The 24,268-nt window shown below is 31.0% G+C and overlaps 6 protein-coding genes across 6 annotated transcripts; 5 read left to right on the top strand and 1 right to left on the bottom strand.

Moving 5' to 3' along the window:
- Positions 1–2,395: 2,395 nt before the first annotated feature.
- ATG2 (Atg2p) lies at positions 2,396–7,549 on the top strand (the record flags this gene model as incomplete). Its single annotated transcript, XM_004178326.1, has 1 exon — positions 2,396–7,549. One exon carries the CDS (start codon positions 2,396–2,398, stop codon positions 7,547–7,549), a length of 5,154 nt encoding a protein of 1,717 aa, XP_004178374.1.
- Positions 7,550–7,984: 435 nt separating this feature from the next.
- On the bottom strand, positions 7,985–9,430 carry NAR1 (iron-sulfur cluster assembly protein NAR1; the record flags this gene model as incomplete). Its single annotated transcript, XM_004178327.1, has 1 exon — positions 7,985–9,430. The coding sequence occupies one exon, from the start codon at positions 9,428–9,430 to the stop codon at positions 7,985–7,987; it is 1,446 nt and encodes a 481-aa protein (XP_004178375.1).
- Positions 9,431–10,014: 584 nt separating this feature from the next.
- Positions 10,015–11,601, top strand: LAP3 (bleomycin hydrolase; the record flags this gene model as incomplete). The annotated part of the gene is made up of 1 exon (XM_004178328.1): positions 10,015–11,601. The coding sequence occupies one exon, from the start codon at positions 10,015–10,017 to the stop codon at positions 11,599–11,601; it is 1,587 nt and encodes a 528-aa protein (XP_004178376.1).
- A 775-nt stretch (positions 11,602–12,376) lies between these two features.
- Positions 12,377–14,905, top strand: KEX2 (kexin KEX2; the record flags this gene model as incomplete). The annotated part of the gene is made up of 1 exon (XM_004178329.1): positions 12,377–14,905. The coding sequence occupies one exon, from the start codon at positions 12,377–12,379 to the stop codon at positions 14,903–14,905; it is 2,529 nt and encodes an 842-aa protein (XP_004178377.1).
- A 2,391-nt stretch (positions 14,906–17,296) lies between these two features.
- Positions 17,297–18,001, top strand: TBLA0B00140 (uncharacterized protein; the record flags this gene model as incomplete). The annotated part of the gene is made up of 1 exon (XM_004178330.1): positions 17,297–18,001. The coding sequence occupies one exon, from the start codon at positions 17,297–17,299 to the stop codon at positions 17,999–18,001; it is 705 nt and encodes a 234-aa protein (XP_004178378.1).
- Positions 18,002–20,202: 2,201 nt separating this feature from the next.
- On the top strand, positions 20,203–23,442 carry SIN4 (Sin4p; the record flags this gene model as incomplete). Its single annotated transcript, XM_004178331.1, has 1 exon — positions 20,203–23,442. One exon carries the CDS (start codon positions 20,203–20,205, stop codon positions 23,440–23,442), a length of 3,240 nt encoding a protein of 1,079 aa, XP_004178379.1.
- Positions 23,443–24,268: the final 826 nt, after the last annotated feature.

Raw genomic sequence — 24,268 nt, forward strand, 5'->3', positions numbered from 1 at the left:
TTTTCTATAGTCTTAATTGCTACTCAAAAGGGTAGGAGGTTTCTATACTATAAAATACTTACTACAAAACAGAATTATTCTCTTAATTATGACTAACAGCAATATTAATATCAAGGATTCAAATGTCGTATATAGCTAATAAAATATTAAGTGCTCCTCTGCATATCACAGCTTTACTTATAACTTGTAGGATATATCAAACGGTAATGAATTGAAGAATTTGCTGTGATCATCCACAATGTATTGATTCTTTTTGCCTGCAACAAGGTGTATAAATCGCTAATCATTCATCGACATCTAACATTCGTAGTTCGTATACGTTTTCTAATGTTAAAATATAAGCTATACTTCTACTTAATGTATTCTTTTACACTGTTACTATATCGTTTTTTATTAGTTGTATCTTATTGTCCGTTTATTTTAGCTTAGCCGCATTGAACGGTTAATATAAGTGATATCCTGATTAGAAATGATAGTATCAAGCTATTTCATTTCGGCTAACATCTAAAGCTCCACAGTTTTCTTTGAATTCATGAATTTTGTTTCAATCTGTGTTTGCAAAAGAGCGCAACTTTATCAGATGTTTACCCACACAAATCAAATAGAATGAAGAACTTAGTGAAAATTTTTATTATATTAAAAGTGTATAAAAAGGATTTTATTAAATGTTTGCCTGTACTTTTGATTTACTTTATTGTATATTAGTTATTGATTATTATTTTATATTTTATAATTTAAAACCTCACGGATTAAAATTTACACTTTATTGTCAAATGAGTACTAAACCTAATAATACTTCTTCAACTTCTATTACTCCAGTTATTTGCTCTAAAATAGCTATATCCCTTGTCCATAGTATAAATCAACATATTTTACTCTTATCGACTCTCATCCAAACACCATATTGAATTTCTCCCTTCTATATAGAATATATGAAGAATGAGAGGCAAAAATATTTACACACAAGTTAGTTTCTGTTACAAAATAACGCTGAATATTAAATATATTAAACTGAATATATAAAGAGAAGTGCCATAATTAGAAAATATAGAATTCTACAAATATACTCTTTTCATCCTAGGACAGTATATCTACTGATTTATGTATAAAAACCATAAATATCTAACAGTAATAAGATTAATTAATTAGTAAGTTAATACATACATCATGAGATTTACTATTAAAATAATTAATGTGTCAAAATATTCTTTATCTTATTATAAGTCTTATGATGCACTAAGCAGGTAAGTGAAAATTTATCTAACATTGGCCATGAAGTAACTCTTCACGTTCCAAAATGAAACGAATAAATAGCCTACATTAATTCAATTTATAAATTTGTATTTTTTTATATTTATTTTTTTATATTTTTGACCAACGTTTGAACTGTTCAAAATATTTCTGCTCACTGTTTAATATCCTAGTAAAGTTGTTTATTGAATAATTTTAATATTTATTAGATATAAAAAAATTTCGTTACCTTATTATAAAGGTAATATATGTAATATACAGTATCTACAGTATCTACAGTAAACAGTTGAAACTACGGAGGTATTATCGTGGTAATTTAGACTTCAAAAAAATGAACGGATCTTTCATTGAAGTAGTGGTTGTCTGATAGCAAGATAGAATCTGTTGCATCCTAATACGTTCTTAATATTACTGGGTCAGATTTAGCAGTGTGGCCACGTATGCCTACTGTATATTGGGTTATTGCCCACTTTAAGATTTTATTAGCTATTGCATAAAGCCACAATTATAATAATACCAGTCTTTATTAGCCATTATCGTAAGATTACAGCTCTGACAATTTTATTGCTATTCAGAAGGGTAGGGGGCTTCTATAATATAACTTTACTATTAACAACAGAATTATTCTCTAAATAATGTCAGAATCTAATATTAATACAACTTATGAACCCGATGACCAAGTTTTACTTGTATTTAATTGTTTCAAGTTTCGCTAAATTATACTTTCATATACTTACCCTAGATTACCCGCGTTCAATAAGTATTTTATGGCATTGTAGAACTTATCATTATCTCAATACGGAAACATTCCGAAGCCGAGCATATTTTCTCCGAAAAAAACTGAATTTAGAAAAAATATACGCAGCTCATCGAATTCATTAAGTTCTAATCACAAAGGGGAGTCATTGTGATTTAATATCAAAAAGGAAACTAACTTCGGTAAATAAAAAGTCTTTAAATACAGATCCAACTATTAAAATTTTAAAGCAGTAAAGATAGACGTCTATTGTGTCTATATATTTAATTTTCCATAATATTATGGTTTCACAACAACAGAAAATTAATTAGTACAAAACTTTCCAAAACTATAACCAACATTACAACAGGTATAGACATACATTTTTGGTTTCTATTTTGAAGTACGATGCCTTTCTGGTTACCACAACAGATTCAAAGAAAATTATTCTTATATGCTTTACAACATATTTCAATATTATCGAATCTTGATCTTTCCAACATCGATATATCGTTAGCTAAAAATGGTACAAATTTGACTTTTAACAATGTTGATTTAATGCTAGATAATATTGTGATTCCTGGTATTGAGTTGAAAAAAGGGACTATCGAAAGTTTAGAAATTAAGTTGAGTGTATCAGGTGAAATTATAATTAAGGGAATAAACATTGAATTTTTAATAAATACTAAAAATTTATCTGTTCTAACTGACAATCCCGATAATAATAACTATGGCAATAAAACAAAATCTACAGACTTTTTTGAGGATAATACGCCTTTATCAGACTCAAATATCTTCTCATTAGCAAAGAGTATACAAGATATTACAAACTCAATGCTACAGCTACCAGATCCTCTATTAATGGATGTAGAAGATGAATTGGTGTATAACACTAGTTTATACACGTCTATTTCGTCCTCAAACTCTTCCCAATCATCTGAATATGAATGTTCTTCAGATATATCACTAAATGAAAATACCGTAGGAAGCAATATGAATAACGATCAACGCAATAAAAATAAGAATGTTAATAGAAGTAATGATAATAGCACAGCTTTTCAGAAAATGAAGAAAAGAATTTTAAATAATATGTTATCAAAGCTTTCTATCTGTTTAGAAAATATAAACTTCCATTTTGTATTACCAGTTTTAACCATACCAAATATTGATTGCCAATTGAATAAAATTTTACTTAAACCTGAGGTTAATGGTTTCCGTAGTATTTTAATGGAACATTTAAAATTTTTTTATTTTTCATATGATATTTTAAACAGTTTAGACCAAGAGGATTCATCATCAAACACAGCAAATAGTGGTAGAGAAGTCTGTGGGTCTGATTCCGAAGATGATTTAGCAATGACGGAAAGTATCTATCTTTCACAAAACCAAGAGATCTCAATGTATATGAGCGCATTGGAAAATTTTAATAACGATAACTTATCAAATTCAGATAACAATCAAAAATCTAATCTTAAAGGAAATTCTAACGACAATACAAAAACTTGTTTTCCGTCAAAAAAAGAGGAACACATTTTATTTGAATTGCAGTCAATTGAAGCAAAATTATCAGGATTGTCTTCTATTGATGACTTATCTTTAAATTCTGTTGATATCCATATTACTGATCCTACTATATCATTTGAAAACATCTTGAAATTAAACAAAATGTTTTTCAAATATATTATATCCTTCTATTGGTATTATCTTACTGTTAAATCAGATATTGATGTTAAACTTGAAAACCATTCGAATGACAATGTTAATTCAAAAATTAATGCTGAAAATAAGCCTGTTAATGTTAAAGATTTACCAAATTATAAGAGGTTTGAAAAAGAACAAAATTTATTTCAAGATTGTAATTTAACAATAAATATAAATAATATTAGAGCACTTGTTGATAAAAATCTGAATATTCAATTTAGAGATACTAGTATTTATCGTAATCTTGAAACAGGCTTTGATATAAAATTTACGGTGAATGATATAATTATTGTTGGAGAAGGTATCAGATTATTACCTTTTGCAGGTAATAATCCCCTTGTTACAGCCATAAAAAATGAGACAGACATAAAAATCAAATGTAACTCTGAATTTAGCCTAGAATTAACGCCCATTGGATTAAAAAACATTATAGTGGTTTCAAATTTATTTTTAGACAAATTTAGTCAAACAATTGGTATAATTGATGAGATGCGTGCATTCTCGAAAAATACACTTAATAGTCCTTCTCGGTATAACTCCCCTATAAATGAACAAGATAAAAATGGCCTTACATTAAATAATGATACAGAAATTTCATTGGAAACTAAAAATTTAGAAATAATCTTAAAATTAAAATCGTATGAATTAGCTTTCTCTCTATCACCGTTTAATTATTCTAGTAATTCTAATATAGTACTGATAGACAAAATTAGTATTGATAGGTATAAACCAAATCATTTTTTAACAAATATTTTAACAATAAATGAAATATCGACAGAACTTTCTAGTTTACCAACTTCAATTAATTCATATGATGAAAATAATAATAGTATACTGATCTTTACCAAAATTGTTACCAGTATCAAACATATCATATTCTATGAAACGTTTGAAAATCTAACAGAAATTATAGAAGATTTTTCTGATATACTCACTTTACTTGAAGATCAACAACAAGATATAATAAGTAAGAAATCCACAAAACTTTCAGTAATATCTGGAACAAAATTAAAGAAAGCTACAACTGATGATAACCAATATCTTAAAAAAAGTGTGCGAATATTGAATAATTCTGATATTAGTTACAAGCAACGTGTTTACTCATTATTTTTTTTGAAGATTGAACTTGTAGAAATTAAATTATCAAATTTACCCTTTAATGATTTTGGTGCATTAAAGTTCGAAATTAACAATATGGAAATTACATGTTCAGATAACAATAAATTTTCAATATTATTTTATGATATTAGTTCTATCAGAATTCCACATAAATTAAATAATAAATTGTTAACTTCCAATAACCAAGAATTCATTATATCTAATAGCCACTTAAACGATGGTCTACCATGCTTATATATATCAAATAGATCCAATAATAAAATACGTATTGTGGTTCGTAATTTTACAATAAATTATTATACCTCATGGCTTCCATTTTTTCAATCAACACAAAATGAAGATATTCAATCGAAATCGAATAGAAATACTTCTAAACAAACTTTAATACCATGGGAAATGAAATTTATTGATTGCTGTATGATATTACATCCTTTAAGATTACACACAGCTTTAGCTCTGATACTAGATTATCTAATAATTAATGGAAGTCTATCAAGTCTAAAAGTTAAGTGTTTATTGAAATCCGGAACAATTCTATTAACAGATAATGCTTCTACTTCCAGTAAGCCTCCAAGCAATAAGCAATCCAATAGGATGTTATATCATTACATTAGCCAAGGTTACACAACAGTAGGGAGAGTAGAAACAATTAATATTTATCTTACAGTTTCAGAGCTTCCAATTCCTATTGATATTAATATTTGGTATACTGCATTTTCTTTATGTGCTGATTCATATAATGCTTTATTACAAACTATAATTGATTTGAAAATTCCCTTAATATTCACTGAAGATCTTAAGTATAAAACACAACTACCCAAAGCTATTGATACATTTAAAGATATTGATACTCAATATTTTAATATTCCTCAATGCTCCGAAATAAAAAAATACTCTGAAGATATTGACGAATACTTTCATATTGACGAAGAATTATTTTTTAAGAGGCATCAACCACATATTCTGAACACATTTTCCATTGAAGATGGAGAAATTGAGATTGATGAAAATTATTTAACTACAAAAAACTCTCCTCTATTACCTACGGATAATAATTCTAGACATAAAGGTACTATTTCAGAAAATGCAATATTTGCTCTCGATATTAATATTAAAAAAATTGCAATCAAGTTCTTTGATGGCTATGATTGGAAATTCACAAGGAAAAAAATCAATAATACTATTAATGATGTTGGTATAAATAATATTTCTTTGCAATCAGATGATGAGTCAGCGAAAGGTTATAATGAAACAAATGTTTTTGATTCTGTCTTTATTACAGTTAATAAGTCAGATTCAACTCGACTGAAGAAGATTGTAACTGATGAAATACACGGGGATGAAGGAGGGGAGATGAATGGAACTAAAGCCAACTTACGGCCTTCAAAAAATCATAAGATATTAATCAAGCTTACAGAAGTGTGTATAAATTATGAAGGGTTTCCATTTATTTTAAAGCAAACTTCTCTCGCACCTGCTCAAGTTAGTAATTTATCAATTGCTGTTGAAAAATTTGAAGTTATTGATAATGTATCAACGTCAACTTGGAATAAATTGATTACACCTTCTAGGTTGAAACAAGCTACTGTATTGAAAAATATGATTGAACTTAAGATGGAAACATTTCGCCCAAAGGACTATTTGGCTGCAATTGAAGGAATTTTAGAAATGAAAGTTTCCCCTCTTAGATTGCATATTGACCAAACTACTCTCGAATTTTTACTCCGATTTATTCAGTTTAACGATAGTAGATTTAGCTTGGTTGATGACTATCAAGAATCTCTATATTTACAAAAATTTTCATTTCAAACCTTAAATCTAGCTGTTGATTACAAACCCCGGAAAGTTAGTTACTCTGGATTAAGATCAGGTTATTCATCAGAGTTGCTGAACTTTTTTGGTTTAGATAATGCTAAAATTAAGTTACTGGGATTGGTTTTACGTGGAATTGATGACGCTTCAGCTCTGGGGGAAATTTTACAAGCTGTATGGATACCGGATATAATTTCAAGACAAATACCTACATTGATTTCTGGTTTATCCATTGTCAATCCAATTGCAGCATTGGGTAAAGATATGAAATCTATTGTTAAAACACCAATTAAAGAATATAAGGAATCGGGACAATTGGTAAGAGGTGTTCGTAAAAGTGGGAACATTTTTGTAAAAACTGCAGCAGGTGATTTCGTAAGACTAGGTATTAAGTTAGCTGCAGGGACGCAAGCGTTGCTAGAAGAGGCAGAATGCTTATTTGGTGGTATAGGATCAGCTGGTAGAAACTATCATTGGGATGAAAATAACCTCGCTGTTAAAACTATTTTAGAAGAAGATCAATTATTAGGGAGGAGTAACCCAACCATCCATAACCGTAAACCGACAGCATTAATCATTGAAGAATCAACAAAAGAAAATGAACCTCCGAAACTTGTTAGTTTATATGCTAATCAGCCATTAGATATTCATAAAGGTTTAGAAGAGGCTTATTCCTCTCTAGAAAAAAACTTGCATATAGCATATGATGCACTCTGGAAAGATTTTGATAACGAAGAAACTGAGCCTAATACAATAAGTGCTGCCGCAGTATCTCTAACAAAAGCAGCTCCAGTGGCTATTATTCGACCATTAATTGGTACTACAGAAGCTCTTTCAAAGGCATTACAAGGAGTTTCTAATCAGTTAGACAAGGAGCGTTTACTAGAAAATAGGGATAAGTACAAAGACTTGGCTCTGAATAAAAATTGACCTAAAAAAATAATTCTAATTAATTTCATTTGCTTTTTATTATTTAATCATATATATTATTTGCCTAATTTTTCATATCCCACCTTTAGTTCAAGCTATGTATTATGAATTTTATCTTCTCTTCGACATCATGATAAGTAGTGATGTTTTTTTATCCATTTATAGATAGTAAATCGTCTTTAAGCTATATTCAAATAAAATTAAAGTTTTGTAAAAAACTAAAAAAGTATTACATAAAATGAAAATTAAACATGTCAAAACTGAACGCCTCCATCAAGTTCTTATAAAAGTTATGTCATATATGAATAAAATATTAATATCTAAACATGTCTGTGGTAATGTATTATATACACTTATCAATATAATTTGTATAAAAATATTACAAAGTGCAATAATTTATTCTCAATAAAATGCTAATAAATCTATCAATTAAATTTACCAAGTATTGCCTACAGTGACAATATCTTGAGTTTCTGAAGGATCTTTATAAACGGCATTAAATTCATATTCATAATCTGGTTCATCATCAGAGTAACCCATCTGGAGAACATCTATGATTTTTAACTCTCTTTTATATTTTTCATTTAATTCTTGAATCAGTGCACGTCTCTTGGAACTATTTTGCTCGCCATTAATTAACCCTCCGCCGTTGATACACCCACCAGGACAAGCCATAACCTCTATAAAATCTGTTTTATGAGGATCAATCGCTGTTGGTTTTGAATTTGAATTATTTTTTGTAGTATTTCTCTTTCGTAATATCTTTACATTTCTTCTTTTCATGTCCCCACCAATTAATTTACGAACGAGATTTTGAATATTCCTAAATCCATATATTTCACTCGAAGATGCTATGACCCTAGGAGGTGTCTGAATGTTGTCTATTAATCTATATTCCATAACATCACTGTTTTTTCCTTGTAACATCACCAGATCTGTTTCGGGATATTTCATAGACATAGCAAGAATATATTGAAATGCATAACCACCTGAGCTACTACCTTCATTTGATGCCCAGTGAATTTCTGGGTCCCAGCTCTTGGGAGACATTTCGTATAATATCTGTGTTGATGAGGTATCAGATATATCATAATCTTTGAAATTTAAATCCAATTCATCAAGCATAGTGACGAATTCTTTAGGAGTGATAACACAATCTACTTCTTCTTCTCCATCTGATCTTGAAGCTTCTAATTTTTTATCAAAACATGGCATTATTGTCAAATGATAAAGTCTATTTGATAAATGTTTTTTGCTATAATCTTTTAATAATGAGCCTGTGATTTGTTGAGGAGATTTAACATTTAATAGTAATGGTACTAGACCAGGTTTAGTCTTTTCACAATATAATACAAACCCTGGACATACTGAGCATAATCTTGGTTTTTCATCCAAAATTCCTTCTTCTTTTAACTTCATTAATTTATTATTTGTTTGTCGTATTGTAACATTTCTACCAAGTTGTGTCCCCACGACAAACTTTGCCTTAAAATGGCTTTTAAAGAAATTAACAAATATTATATCAAATTTTTGTAAAGTTAGACCATAATAATTAGCCAAAGAAAGTCTTGTTTGTGGTGATGCACTAACAACTAGCTCCCTTTTATTGTCTTCTAATTTAGACCAATCATTTAAAAAAACAGAATGACTTTGTCTACTTAAAAGAATTTCTTCACTTGAAGTAATACAGCCCACGCAGGCTAAGCAATCTTGTAAGGTAATTGAGACTTTCTCTAATTCCTCAGGTTCCTTACCGACTTCAATCTCACCGTCCTTGTTTTGTTCCTCAACTTTGGATTTGTTGATTACAGTAGGTTTAACACAAGCCAAACTTGGGCTAATAAAATCATTCAAATCTGCTTCAGATAATAAAGCACTCATAATAAACCAAATAAACTATAAGGCAGTGACCAGAAAATGGGTTACTATAAATATTACAACCGTCTTTAGTTAAGAATAAGGCACTTGATTTAGGTTTTGATCATTTTAAAAGAATGTGAAAGATTGCAGTATTTTGTTACCTAAATTACCTTAAATATTAGTTATCTAAGATTTTTCAGTCTAAGCTCATCGCCTTTTTTCTTACTAATACTAGTTACGACACCTGGAAAAAATATCTAAAAAAGTAAAAAAATAAAGAAAAAGAAAAGCAAATACAGGTCCAAAACAATTCACTAGTCTAGGTTAATATACTTCTGAAAAAAAAATCCAGGAAGTGCCCTAGGCTTCTTCCATCATAGGCCCAATTATATTCATAAGCATTGCAATTCATTTCGCTTCTTTCTCACGATAGTAAAATTGTACTTAGAAAAAGTTCTTCCTTCAAATAATCTATAATAATCCACTTTTTTCTGATAATTATTATTTGATTCGTTAAAGAGATATCATTTTATCTATTTCGTGAGTCACGATACCTATCACCTCTCTCAACCACTAAGGTATCCTTTTTTTTTCGTTTCTGAGTCATGTCACGTGCTGTACCTCTGAGTTTTTTTAGCACGACGACGAGTTATTGCAAACATCCCGCGAATTTCACTTCACAGGTAAGAACCACTCGAGGTATTTTAAGGATTAATATTTGGAACTATTCTCCAAAGAACAGGTTTGTTAAGATATATTCAAAATTATATTCAACTATCAATTCTGCAAACGATACAGCTACATCTCCAACAAACACCCGAAATTATCAAAAAATGAGCTCTTTAGAAACTTCTGACTTATATTCCTGGAATAAGGAATTGGAAACAGATATGACCCATCAATTGGCATCTACTGTTTTGAAAAACTACAATTCTGAAGAAGCATTATTAAATAAATCAAAAGTTCTCTCCGAAGGTAAATTTGTATTTAACGTGGCCATCAGTACTGAGAATACCCCTATTACTAATCAACGTGCATCAGGCAGATGTTGGTTATTCGCAGCCACAAATGAGTTGAGGTTGAACGTTCTTAAAGAATTAAATTTGAAAGAATTCGAATTATCTCAAGCATATTTATTCTTTTATGATAAATTGGAAAAATCCAATTACTTTTTAGATCAAATCATTGATACTTACAAGGAAGACGTTGATTCTCGTTTAGTTCAGTACCTTTTGACTGCACCAACAAATGATGGTGGTCAATATAGTATGTTTTTAAACATTGTTAAAAAATACGGTCTTTTACCAAAGGATCTATATAATGATTTACCATACTCTACTACTGCTTCTCGTTCTTGGAATGCTCTATTGACAACTAAGTTAAGAGAATATGCTCAAGTCTTGAGAGAAAACTTAACTAAAGGTAATGATATAAAACAGATTAGATCGGATATGCAAAAGGAAATCTTCAAATTAATGACTAAATTTATGGACTTACCACCTGTCAAGCCAAATGAGACTTTTGAATGGACTTATATGGATAAGGATAAGAAAGTTCAAACTTTAAAGACAACTCCATTAGAATTTGCTACCAAGTATTGTAAGTTGAATATTTCTGGACCAAATCAACCTGTCTCATTGATTAACGATCCAAGACAGCCATATGGTAAATTAATCAAAATTGATCGTTTAGGAAATGTTGTTAATGGTGATGAGGTTCTTTATTTGAATGTTGATAATGAAACGTTAAGCTCCTTGATTGTTAAAAGATTAAAAAATGATAGACCTGTATTCTTCGGTTCTCATACTCCAAAATTTATGGACAAAAAGAATGGTATTATGGATATTGATCTTTGGTCCTATAAATTAATCGATTATAATTTGAAACAAGATAAAGCTTCTCGTATTAGATACAATGAAAGTTTGATGACCCATGCTATGTTGATTTCTGCTGCTCATGTAGATGAAACCACAGGAAAACCTGTTCGTTATCGTGTTGAAAATTCCTGGGGTAAGGATTCAGGTAAGGATGGTATGTACTTAATGACTCAGGAATATTTGGAAGAATATGCTTTCCAAATTGTTGTTGATTTAGATGATTTACCAGAGGACTTGGCTTCTAAATTCACTTCCAAGGAAGAGAAACCAATTGTCTTACCAATCTGGGATCCAATGGGTGCCTTAGCTGATTAAGCATCATATACTCGTAGATACATTTACTCTCCTGTCTTTTTATATGGTTTATTGCGTATATAACTCTTTTCTTTTATCGTCTTGAATAAAATAAAATATTAAGGAACGGCGCTACCATGTTGGAGTGTAAAAATTAAGATTTTCACACTAAATTTAAACAAGTTTTTTTATATACAGTATATGTTAGTAATTAAAAGCTAGCAATTAATCAAGCCTATCTGTAACACAATGCAACTTGTATATGATAGAAGATTTTTCACCATTCTCAACATATTTTTCCAGAGCACATTAAAGCCTAATTTAGGCATGTTCCTGATATAGTCCCATGTTTTCCGAGTACACATATTTCCGAAATCTTGTGTCAGATGGAACAGTTTTATGGAAAGTACTGAATTGTACACTGGAAATTTCAAAATGAATAGATCGAGAATTACAAGTAACTCAATCATTTCAAGCTTATATTTTGTAAAATTTAAAAAAGAGTGAGGCGGTTAATCAGCAAGGGACATTTTAGACTCTTATCAAACTCAAGCTTAAAAAGAGCAAACGATCAGATCCTATTCAATTTAAACTACTTTATTTTAATTGTCACGAAAATACAAGCAGGAACACCTTTCCAATATTAGAAGAAAAAGAAAGCCAGGAGACTTCAAATAGTCAATTTATTAGACAAATTATTAATAATAAGAAATTTTTGTTATCTTATTTATTTTTTTTGTTTTATTTGTATTAAAGTCAGATTACTACTTCATTATAACAGAAATATTCAATAAATATGCTTCTTCGAGAATTGTTAATCGTTGTTTTACAATCATTATATCTCTTCCAATCTGCATCAACCCAAACTGTACCAAAGAAGGATCATTCTAAGAACCAATATTTTGCTGTAGAAAGTGATCTGTCAATCGAACAACTAAAAAATTTACATCCAGATTGGAATTTTGAACATAATGTTAGAGGTTTAGAAAATCATTACGTGTTTTCTAAGAAATATGTTTCAAATAATAATTCAATAAGAAAAAGAGATAATTTTGAGGATCTCGTAGATAATACAAATGGAATACTATCATTTCAAGATCTTCCTCCACATAAATTATTTAAAAGGGGGGTCATACCCAGAGCTCCTATAGATTCAGGTATGCAAAAAATATTTGATTTTGAAAAGGAATTGAATATTCATGATCCTCTATTCCATGAACAATGGCATTTGATAAATCCTTCTTTTCCTGGGAACGATGTTAATATGACTGATGTTTGGAGAGGTAATATCACTGGTAAAAATGTTACAGTTGCCATTGTTGATGATGGTGTGGATTATGAAAATGAAGATTTGAAAGATAAATTTTGTTTTGAAGGATCTTGGGATTTTAACGATAATACTGCTAAACCTAAACCAAGATTATCAGACGATTATCATGGAACCCGTTGTGCAGGTGAAATTGCCGCTGTTAGAAACGATTATTGTGGTGTAGGTGTCGCTTTTGACGCACATATTTCTGGTTTACGAATTTTATCAGGTGAATTGACTGTTGAAGATGAAGCTGCTGCTTTAATTTATGGTTTAAAATACAATGATATATTTTCCTGTTCTTGGGGTCCACCGGATGATGGTCAGCATTTACAAGGGCCATATGATTTAGTTAAAAAGGCATTTATCAAGGGTATTCAAGATGGTAGGGATGAAAAAGGGGCAATTTATGTTTTTGCAAGTGGTAATGGCGCCATAAGCGGTGATAATTGTAATTATGATGGTTATACTAATTCTATTTATTCGATTACAATTGGTGCAATTGATCATAGGGGTTTGCACCCTGCCTATTCAGAAAGTTGTTCTGCTGTTATGGCTGTCACTTATTCTTCTGGATCAGGAAAATTTATTGAAACTACTGATATTAATGGTAAGTGTAGTACCCATCATGGTGGAACTTCTGCAGCTGCACCATTAGCTGCAGGTGTATATGCATTATTATTAGAAGCTAATCCAGAATTAACTTGGAGAGATGTTCAATATTTAACTATTTTATCATCAAAGACCCTTGATGAAAATACAGATGGTAAATGGCAAGAAGGTGCATTGGGTAAAAGATATTCACATATGTATGGTTATGGTAATTTAGATGCATATGAATTGATAGAGTTGGGTAAAACTTGGGAAAATGTTAATCCCCAAGACTGGTATTTCTCTAAAGTTCGACAAGTGGATTCAACGACTAATTCTACTGACGACATTTTAGAATCTACGATAAGAGTATCTGAGCAAGGTTTAAAGAATGCTAACGTTAAGAGAATTGAACATATTCAAATAATTGTAGATATCGACTCTTCTATTAGGGGTCAAACCACCATTGACTTGATTTCTCCAACTGGCATGGTGTCTAATTTGGGTGTCATTAGAAAGCATGATTTAGCTAATAGTGGTTTTAAAGATTGGACTTTTATGTCAGTTGCTCATTGGGGTGAAGATGGTATTGGTGACTGGAAATTACAAGTTAGAACTCATGATGCATCAAATAAAATTACTTTTAATAATTGGAGATTAAAATTTTATGGTGAATCTATTGACCCCACAAAAGTTCAGAAATTTGTTTATGGTCAAGATAAAGTTGTAGATGAAAAGCCAAATAATGATGAAGATAATTCTAGTATCGCCTCTTCCAATGCTCCACAAGATACGAGCACTACCATTAATCCATCACATACTAGTTCTGAAGAAAGTAAGCCATCCAGCATTGTCAGTAATATTCCTGAACCTACATCTTCGTCTATACCAAACAAGAGCAATATAGATAATCAGAATAGTGACAAAGCAGAGGGATATGATGATGATGTAGAGACGCCTAATAAACTATCTTCCAAACAAAAATGGTTCAATTATTTTGTTTCATTGTTTGCTGTAGGTGTTGTCATTTTCATTCTATATATAATGTTCTTTACAAAGACAAGAAGAAAGATTAAAAGATCTAGAGCGGAGACATATGAATTTGACATCATTGATACAGATTCAGATTATGACTCAACATTAGATAATGCATTGATAACAGCTGAAGGATTGAATGAACCATTGGATATTGATGATCTAGAATTTGATTTGTCTGATGAAGATAGATTAGGATCTACCGATATTAATGGTAATAAGGTATTAGAAAACATTGATTCGGTTTTGACTGATCCTTTTGTTGATCCTTTACCCACTGTTCAAGAGGAGGATGAAAATAATAATGGGCATGAAAATCTAGCTCTTGATGATGATCCTACTGACGACATAACCATTGCTGTTACTGAAAATGATAAACTAGATAACTAAGTAAGTTTCCATTATCACCTTAATCAGATAGCATTATCATACTCATATATTATAGATATGAACTTTTTTACATTGTATACATGATACAATTTAATTTGCATCCTTCGAGAATAAGGTTTCTACTTGATTTTCTATATATGTGCATATATTAATATATATATGCATATATTTATAATTTTGAATGTATATTATTATTTCTTTTAAATTAGTCGAAAAAATAAAATTGAAACTAAATATAAAATTATAGAAAAAAGTATAAAAATATAAAGATTAGATGTAGACTAAAATGCTGGCAATTTATATATATATATACATTATTTTTTGGACAAGAGATGTCAATTCTGTTGAGCGTAAAATATTACGTACTAAGTGATATTTTTATATAACCTGCATTTCTCGGAATATAAATAGAGCTCGTTTTTATATACTTCTGTAGTTTTTTATACGTATTTAGCTCGAGGAGGACAATTATAAGAACAGTTAATACCAAAAAGATCCGACAAATTCTTTTTTTGGAACTCTTATTCTACTCCTTCTTACCTATATTTATTAACCTTTAGGCTTGAGTCATAATACTAATTCTATATTTATATAGATAGATTAATAGAACGATATCATCAATTAACATATAATTACTATATTACCACACCCACATAATTTTTTCCAAAGTCATCCTAACAGTTATATATTAGGATGAATTCTGAGGATTTAATGAAGGGTTAGTGATATAGTAAATATATCAATTATTATTTGATAGTTGTATTGCCAAATATTGATGATACTATAGATGAAAGGTCCTTATATGTAGAACAAGTATTAGTTACTTGTTCGCAACAATATGAGAGTGTGATGTGCAGTCAACATAACTAATAAAAATCTCAGTTAGGTGATTCATGGGTTATAAGATATACAATTGAAGTAATCTGGTGCGTGATAAACTTCTATACTCATTTATAACCTCATCGATATTCCAGTCAGGTAACCTAGGTATCGAGTTACTAAATGGTCAGCTACCATGAATTGGCCCTTCATGTTGTGAAAATAAAACGTATAAATATCCACCCAAAATTAGTAATAAGTCTGCATTTGTATGTTCATTTATATACATTTTATTCCTACTCATAAGAGTAGGAGGATTCCATATTAAAAATATAGTATTAACCAGAAAGAATTATTCTCCATATTTATGCCGGACTCTAGTGATTAGACTACTTATAACACCGATGATCTATATATCTACATATGAGTTAATCTTATAGATTAAGTCTAGAGGTTAATATACACAGGTAAGAGAGATGAGATGCAGGAATCTATCGAGAGTTCCTGCATCTCGGTGGTGTCTATAAGGCGAACCGCCGTCCACAACGATGTATACTCGATCAGATAAAACATATAAATGTCCCTAACATTATACTTTTACTTAAAGCGTAGTTATATGGTACTGCTAGAATGTTGGTTATTGGTTGAAATCTGGCGGCTGTTGTTTAGTTGGTTTAGCAGCCTTGCGCGAAAATAATTATGGGCAATGCTAATAAAAAGTAGAAGCAACAATGCTAATAATTCCTGCTAACTTTCAGATGATGACATATCCACTTTGTCCTCTGAAGATTTGATGGACATGCTCGTCTCGGCCATCCGGGTACTGCAGCCTATAACCTTCTAGGTGACAGTATTGGCTTACCTTTCCTTCATGCCCATAACTACACACTATGTCCAACTTGTTGTATTAGTAAAGGAAAAGTTATTAAAGGAGCCTTGTCTACAAACAAATATACTGCTCCCTTACAGTTGTTACAAGTTGATGTGTGTGGGGAGTTTCGCTACAAGGATTTTCACGACGTTAAATATTTTTTAACTATCAGAGATGCCTTCTCTGCATATCTGGAGGTAATTCACTTAAAGAGAAAGTCTGATGTTACCAACAAACTCATTTTTTGGATCAATCATTACGAAAGGTATTTTCAAAATAGAGGTGGTTTTAAAACTGTAGCAGTGAGGACTGATAATGGTGGTGAATTTACGAATACGAAGTTACATGAATTCTTTAAATCCAAAGGTATCTTTCATCAATTGACAATTCCTCATCACAGTTATCAAAATGGTGGGGTGGAACGTGCACATCTTACTCTACAAGAACGTACCCGTTGCTTGCTCGTAGGGGGTAGAGTTCCACCATCCTTGTGGTCAGAAGCTGTATCAGCAGCAGCCTATCTTATCAATTGTACTCCTATTCGTGGTAAGAATGGCCAAATCCCATACTGATCATTCTTTGGAAAATCCTATTCTGAATTTGGTATTTCCCAGCTAAGAATATTTGGCTGCTTGGCGTATGCTACATTACCACCCACTCTAAGAGATGGTAAGTTTGCACCAACTACTATCTCTGGTGTAATGGTTGGGTATGACTTCGATCATAGGGGGTACCGTATTTATCACACAGAAAGTGGAAAAATTTTTGTCTCAAAACAAGTAGTATTTGATGAAAAGATGTTTCCACTAGAATCAACATCAGCTGTAGAATTGTCCCATAAATTTGCTACCAATACATTAGGGGGCATTCCTTCATATCCTGATCAAGGTTCATCTATTAGTGTACCTCGTTCTATCGTTAATCCTCCAACTATATTGTCTAACAACAATAATAATGATAATACTTCGGTTATGTCTTTTACTAATAGCAATGATAATACGTCAGTTATGTCTTCTACTAATAACAATGATAATACTTCAGTTGTGTCTTCTACCAACAATAACGTTAATCCTTCAACTATGTCTTCTAATAATGATAATGCTTTAACTATAGTTTCTAATATTAACAATAATGATAATAATACTTTAATTGTCTCTTCCAATAACAATAATGATAATTCTCTAGGTCAGATATTTGATGATATGGATATAGATGAACCTGAAAACACAAGCCAAGAATCACCTAACCCTCTATTAAACGAATGGATGATGAGGATGCAAAGTGCAGTCGTGGATTTACACAATGAAAGTGAACATATGAACTCGTCGTTTCATGACTCAGTCAAACAATTGGCACATAGAGTAGATACAGCTCTTAGAACAATTTCTGAGAATTCCCCTTCATAATCGTCTATATCCACTCCTGAAGTGATTGAAGGTCGTAAAGACGTTGCTCCATTACCCAAACATAGACTTGATACCGTTGCTATGATTGATGCTACTACATTAGATGCTGCTCAATCATCTAAACTTCAACGTGTTTCTACTTCTGTGGAGAACTCAGATCACTTGGTGACTCAACTCTCATCACTAAACCATGATTCCTATGACTCACTTCAAAATACCAGCCGGTTTATTAGACAATGATACTGTGATGAGTATGACGGTTAGAGACTTACATCGTAGGTATAAAGATTTGGCACAAATGACCGTTATTCCTAATGGTGTCAGGGTGGGGCAGGGTGCAGCAACACTAGTGTTCCTACTCACCTAATTACGCTTCCTTCCTCCCATATAGTTGATGCCAATGGTTCCGACGTCACAAATATTTGATTAATTGGTCCAGTTGATTCTGATGATTCCCTACCTTCATCCTTTACCAGTTCTACAACATATTATGCTAAAGAATATCCAGGCAAAACGAAAATTAATAAACATTGGGCGTTGATAACTTTGACTTGTAGAATTAATGCAACTGCAACTACTCCAAACACTTATTTGCAAGCTATGAAGCTCCTGATGCTGACAAATGGACTACTGCGTGTGAAAAAGATCTTGCTTCCCTCAATGCTCTTAATGTCTATGATCTGGCTCCAGTGCCAGAAGGTAGACAATGCTTAGGTAGTCGTTGGGGTTTCACGATGAAAGGTGATGGTCGCTATAAGTCTCGTTTAGTTGCTCAAGGGTATAAGCAAGAAGCAGGTATTGATTACTATGAAACGTTTGATCCTGTTGTCTGTTATGGTTCTGTTCGTCTATTCCTTGCAATCGCTGCTCAGTTTTCCCTTGCTGTAGATCAAATGGATGTCGATACTGCTTTCTTGAACAGTGAGATAGATGGAGACGTCTACTTCAAACAACCTCAAGGTTAGAAGAGACTGTTAGAGCATTGTTATCATTGTTAGAAGAGATATTATTTAGATCAATTATAGAACGAGGTACAGAATATGCTTGGAAACTGAAAAAGGGTATGTATGATTTGAAACAGGCTCACTTATTATGGAATAAACATTTTCAAAATACTCTTACCAATCTCGGTTTCCAAAGACATGCAATTGAACACTGCTTTTATTTTAGGTATAATGCTGCTAGGTTTGTTATGAACTCGCTATATGTGGATGACATCCTTATAGCTGACTCTGATATCATAGCTTTAGACTTTGAGAAAATTGCTCTCAACGACGTATATTCCATGAAAGATTTAGGTCCGGAGAAATAATTCCTGGGTATGAAAGTATTGGCAATCCAGTCATGTCAACTGTACACAGTATAGTTTAATAAAATCAGACTAAAAAACAAATTTAAACTTTTTACTTTTAGGATATATCTTTAGAAATATTTGGAGCTGTTGAATATTGTTCGGGATATATCTTACTTTCTTGGGGATCTAATCTCAATATTTATTAACTTAAAACTGATGGAAGCTTCATCATCAAATTTCTGTTCTAATTTGTCTAGTAGTTGTAGTTTTAATTTAGATTGTACTGTAGATGTAGAGTCGTTTGCAATTGAAACAATGCCCTTTATTTCATAAATAGTAAGTATGACATATGTGGTTGTTATAGTACGAATTTTTACGTTTCAAAAGTATTGTTACACATACTATCTCAATATAACCAGGAAACGATACGAGGTGCATAACTGAATAGAGGTTTTGGTTATTATCTCTTAAAGAGGAATTCTTAAACTCTATTTAATAATCCAGAGATTCGCAACATTATTTTCAAAAAGAATCGTAATATAAAGCTCCAACTAGTCACGTGCTTTAAATACATTGTTTTTTCAAGAACTAAAGACTTTCACTAATATATACTTCAAAACTATAAACAGCTAATGTTATTTACAAATCCTATAGTTTTCATTATTTTTAATTATTTTTATTTTTTTTTATTTTTTTATTTTATGTTTTTTTATAAATTCATTTCACTTCATTTTAAATCAATATTTTAAACTTCTTGATTTATTAAAGCTGTCCGCCGCCGATGAATGAAATTTATAAAGTATTGATATAATAAGAATAATATTATTATACCAACAATAACAAAATAACTATTTCCAAGCTTAATAAAATTATTGCAAAGTAGTTAGAACTGTTGATTCATATTGTCATGAATATACTTTCATCATCATCTGTTTCATGGTCTAAAATCGGATTAATTGCATATGCCGATAACGTTTCAACTGAAGGAAACCTTTCTATTACTTTTTTAGAGACTATTAATGGTTTAAATTGGCGTTTTCATGAACCTCAGAAATATTGTATTCATCCACATCTTCATGAAACGCAATTCCATTCTAGTTCGAACGTATTTGTTGGTGGATCTCATGGCCCAAATTCTGTAAATTCTGGTAATACCATTCCTGCTAGCACAGGACAAACTAGTACACCAAGTATATTAGGCAGTTTGCCAGTATCCAACAATGCTTCCAAGAGTAGTTCCCACCATTTTTTTTATAGCATTTCATCTGTTTATTGGAATAATTGGTTTAATTTACCAGGTGATATGTTGGCAGTATGTGATGAATTAGGTAATATGACAATGCTAATATTAGGACAAAGCCCTCAAGGTCCTGTAACTATTGACAAATTAACCATGTTATTCCAAGACAATGTTTACAAATTACATAATCAATTACTTCCATTACAACAAGTGAATGAAAAATCAGATAAAATTGAACGAAAAGAAACAAAGAAAGAATATCAAACTACAATTTTAGACTTTTCATGGTTTAGTTCTTCGAAACCGATAATATCTTCACAATTTTGTGTTTTAGATAGTAGTACTGATTTGTATAAGAATAAAGTACAGCAAATCCAACCATATGGTGTATTTTATCCACCATCAATGAAATATGGATGTTTAGCAGTGCGTAAAAATGGTCAAGTTGATTTTTGGTATCAATTTTCTAATTCTAAAAACCATAAGAAGATCACTACACATCTTTTAAATGCTCAAAATAAAGAAACTAATGAATTAGATTGGTTACAATTTGCCAAGATTACACCTATGAACGAAGATCAATGTATATTAATAACTACATTTTCGAGAATCTCCAAAAGATTAACGTTTTATAAATTACATGTCAATTGGAACATTAATCCAACCAATCCAACTATTATAAATAATCCATCGTTGAGAGTATACCATCTTTTAGAAACTACTGTTGATTCAATCAATGAAGAAGGGAATCCAATAGAATTGACTGATCTTTATATATTATCCCGACCATCTAGTGAGAAGGAACCACCTTTAGAGGTCTTATTAATCTTTGAAAATCTTGAAGATTCTACTTCGATAATTAAACGATATCGTTTAACAAAGAGTAAAGTATCCAAAGATTTTTTAAAGATGCTAAACATTGATATTAATAATATTCAAGATCAAAATAGTAATACAGTTTTGAATCATACTAATAATACTTCAACTAATAATAATAATAATATGAATAATAACTATACCAACATGTTATCTAGCAAAAGATATACTTTGACATTTTTTGATAAAATTAAATTAGAGAAACGTGTAGTTTCAATTTCATCAAAAAATCTTTATGAATTTATAACTATTTATTTTGAAGACGGTACTATTAAAACATATAGTCACAATGAATGGAAATTAGAAAGTGATAAATTAAAGAATCAAAATAATTTAGGTAAATATCGTAATATATTAACATCAGTTATTAGTTGTGGATTCCAATTTCCTAAAACATTCCATTCATCATCATTAGAATGGATGATAATTTCACCATCAATGACAGGTGCTATTGTCAAATTAAAAAAAAGGCAAACTCCTAATTATTTTGCCATTGAAACAGATGTATCTGATGGTGAAAGAGATAGATTAACTGCCACAGCATATGCATTTGGATTTGTATCAAGTACTCATCGACAACTATCATCGGAAGATTTATCCATTTCATGTAAAACTCATTTAATGAAAATAAATGAAGTTAACAATGAGAGAGCTCACGAATTTGTAACAAGTTTGATGACCTCAATTTATTCATTTTTCAACATGACACCTGACGCACCAAAGGATATATTAGATAAAATGATTTCAAGTAGACCTGTTCAGAAGACCATATTATTACAATTAGAATTATCGAATGGATTAAAGCAAACTAACATTTATGAGATGTCCAGATCAATAATGAGTTTAAGAAATGTATTATTCGCGTTTAATGGTGTGGCAAGAAATTTACAATTTGCTATTGAACAAATTAATAGTAATAGTATATCACATTCCAATGGTAAATTATTTCAAGCTATCTTTACCAAACAAGATTTAATCCATTCTTTAATTCCCATAGCCAAATGGTTTATCAAATTTGTTACATATTTAATCCAAGGAGCCATATTGATGATTAATGATAATAATAGTAAATCAAATACTTTAGTGTTGGGTATCCTTGGTGCTAAGATTCCACGAACTATCATGATCTCCATCCTTTCTGAAATTAATAAAGTGATTCAATTAATTACAAAATATCCTGAAACTACATTCCCCATTCTGGATGAATCATCTAATTTCCTAAGAATGATTATTTTAGAATCTCCAATCAATTTAGAAGATTTAGAGAGATTGTTAATTGATGTTAATACTTCATTGATTAAGTTTACAGAACATAAACCATATTTTATTAAAAACCCTCGACTATTAGTTACATCTGCTGTCTTGGAAGGTGATAAAGATGTGGAAAATTATTTATTATCTTTGGTTAAAAATACATTCTTGAAAGATGATACTACCTCGAATATTTTTTTCAGTGATACTAATGGCTTACGTATTACTAATGATGTTTTTTTCCAAAAGGAATTATTACAATCTTTACAACCACTTTCCAAGGGACTTGTAGTAGATCAAGAAATTTTACCAAACAAATTCCAAGACTCAAAATCAATCAGTATATTAACATACGATAGTATCTCCTATGAAGAATTTACATTAGATGAAATACAGGGGAAGAAATTGAAAAGATGTTGTCGATGTGGCAGTATCACACGTGCAGGGTATACCATATTTCCCAGCAGAGCAGTGATAGCTACAAGTATACAAACCAAGAGATGGCCCACGATGTATTCGCGGGTATGTATCTGTTCTGGATACTTGTATGAATTGGACACATACACACCAACTGGTATGACTCCATCAAATGCCATTGCTACTCCATTATTAAACAATACAAATCAAAATTCAAATAGTGAACTAGATTTAAACAGCGGAGACAACAGCAATAATACTCACCTTCATTCTTCAACTCATCATCATCATAATCAATCACACCACCCAATGGAAGGTATTGTATCTACCAACACCAATACACCTGCACCCACAATGATATAACCTGAGCCTAACATCTGAATATATATATACGTGTATATATATGCATATTATATAACCTGATCGACACACACGTGACTATATTTTCTATGAGCCGAACTTCCCAAAACGGCCAGAGGCTCACCCGATACGGATCGAATCTGGCGGAGATCCTGATTGCTGCATGTGCCAGAAAGGGGCACGATTTACCACATCGGGCACCAAACCAGCTGTAACAATCCTGCACACTTTTCTTAGCCCCTCTCAATTCCTCTGGGACTTTCTCTGTAACCGCGGTTACCTCTTTTGGAAGGCACCCCTGCAACACATGGTGAGACTACAGGATTTTCTGTGTGCCAGCCGCGTGCCTGTATATGTGACGTACGCTGTCAAAAACCCTACCCTTTATTTCCCCGGATCTCTTAACTGACGTGGCGCATTTTTTTTCTCGTTTCTTTTTTAATTCTTTTTTTTATTGTATGCCATAAGCTGTTTTTTTTTTCCTAATCAGGTTAAGATGCCTGGGAGAGATTCATTCCTAATTGCTAATTGACAACACTTATCTAAGTAAATTCTAAGAGATCCTTAGTTGGATTCCAACAGGGTTTCTCTCTTTGTGTAAAAACATATGTCATACTCAGGGTCACTCCATTCATATCTCTTTCTATACCACATCCTGCTTTATCCTTTTCGAACCATTATTATCTTGTGACAGATTGATTTTAATATATATATATATATACATGTATATGCTCATTTAAGACATACTCAAGACATTTTTAATGGGTATTTATTTTACTATTACTAATATATATATAAAACAAGAAAATATTATTTTTTCAAAAAAAAG

This window comes from Henningerozyma blattae, chromosome 2, assembly GCF_000315915.1.
Source record: "Henningerozyma blattae CBS 6284 chromosome 2, complete genome".
NCBI lineage: Eukaryota > Fungi > Ascomycota > Saccharomycetes > Saccharomycetales > Saccharomycetaceae > Henningerozyma > Henningerozyma blattae.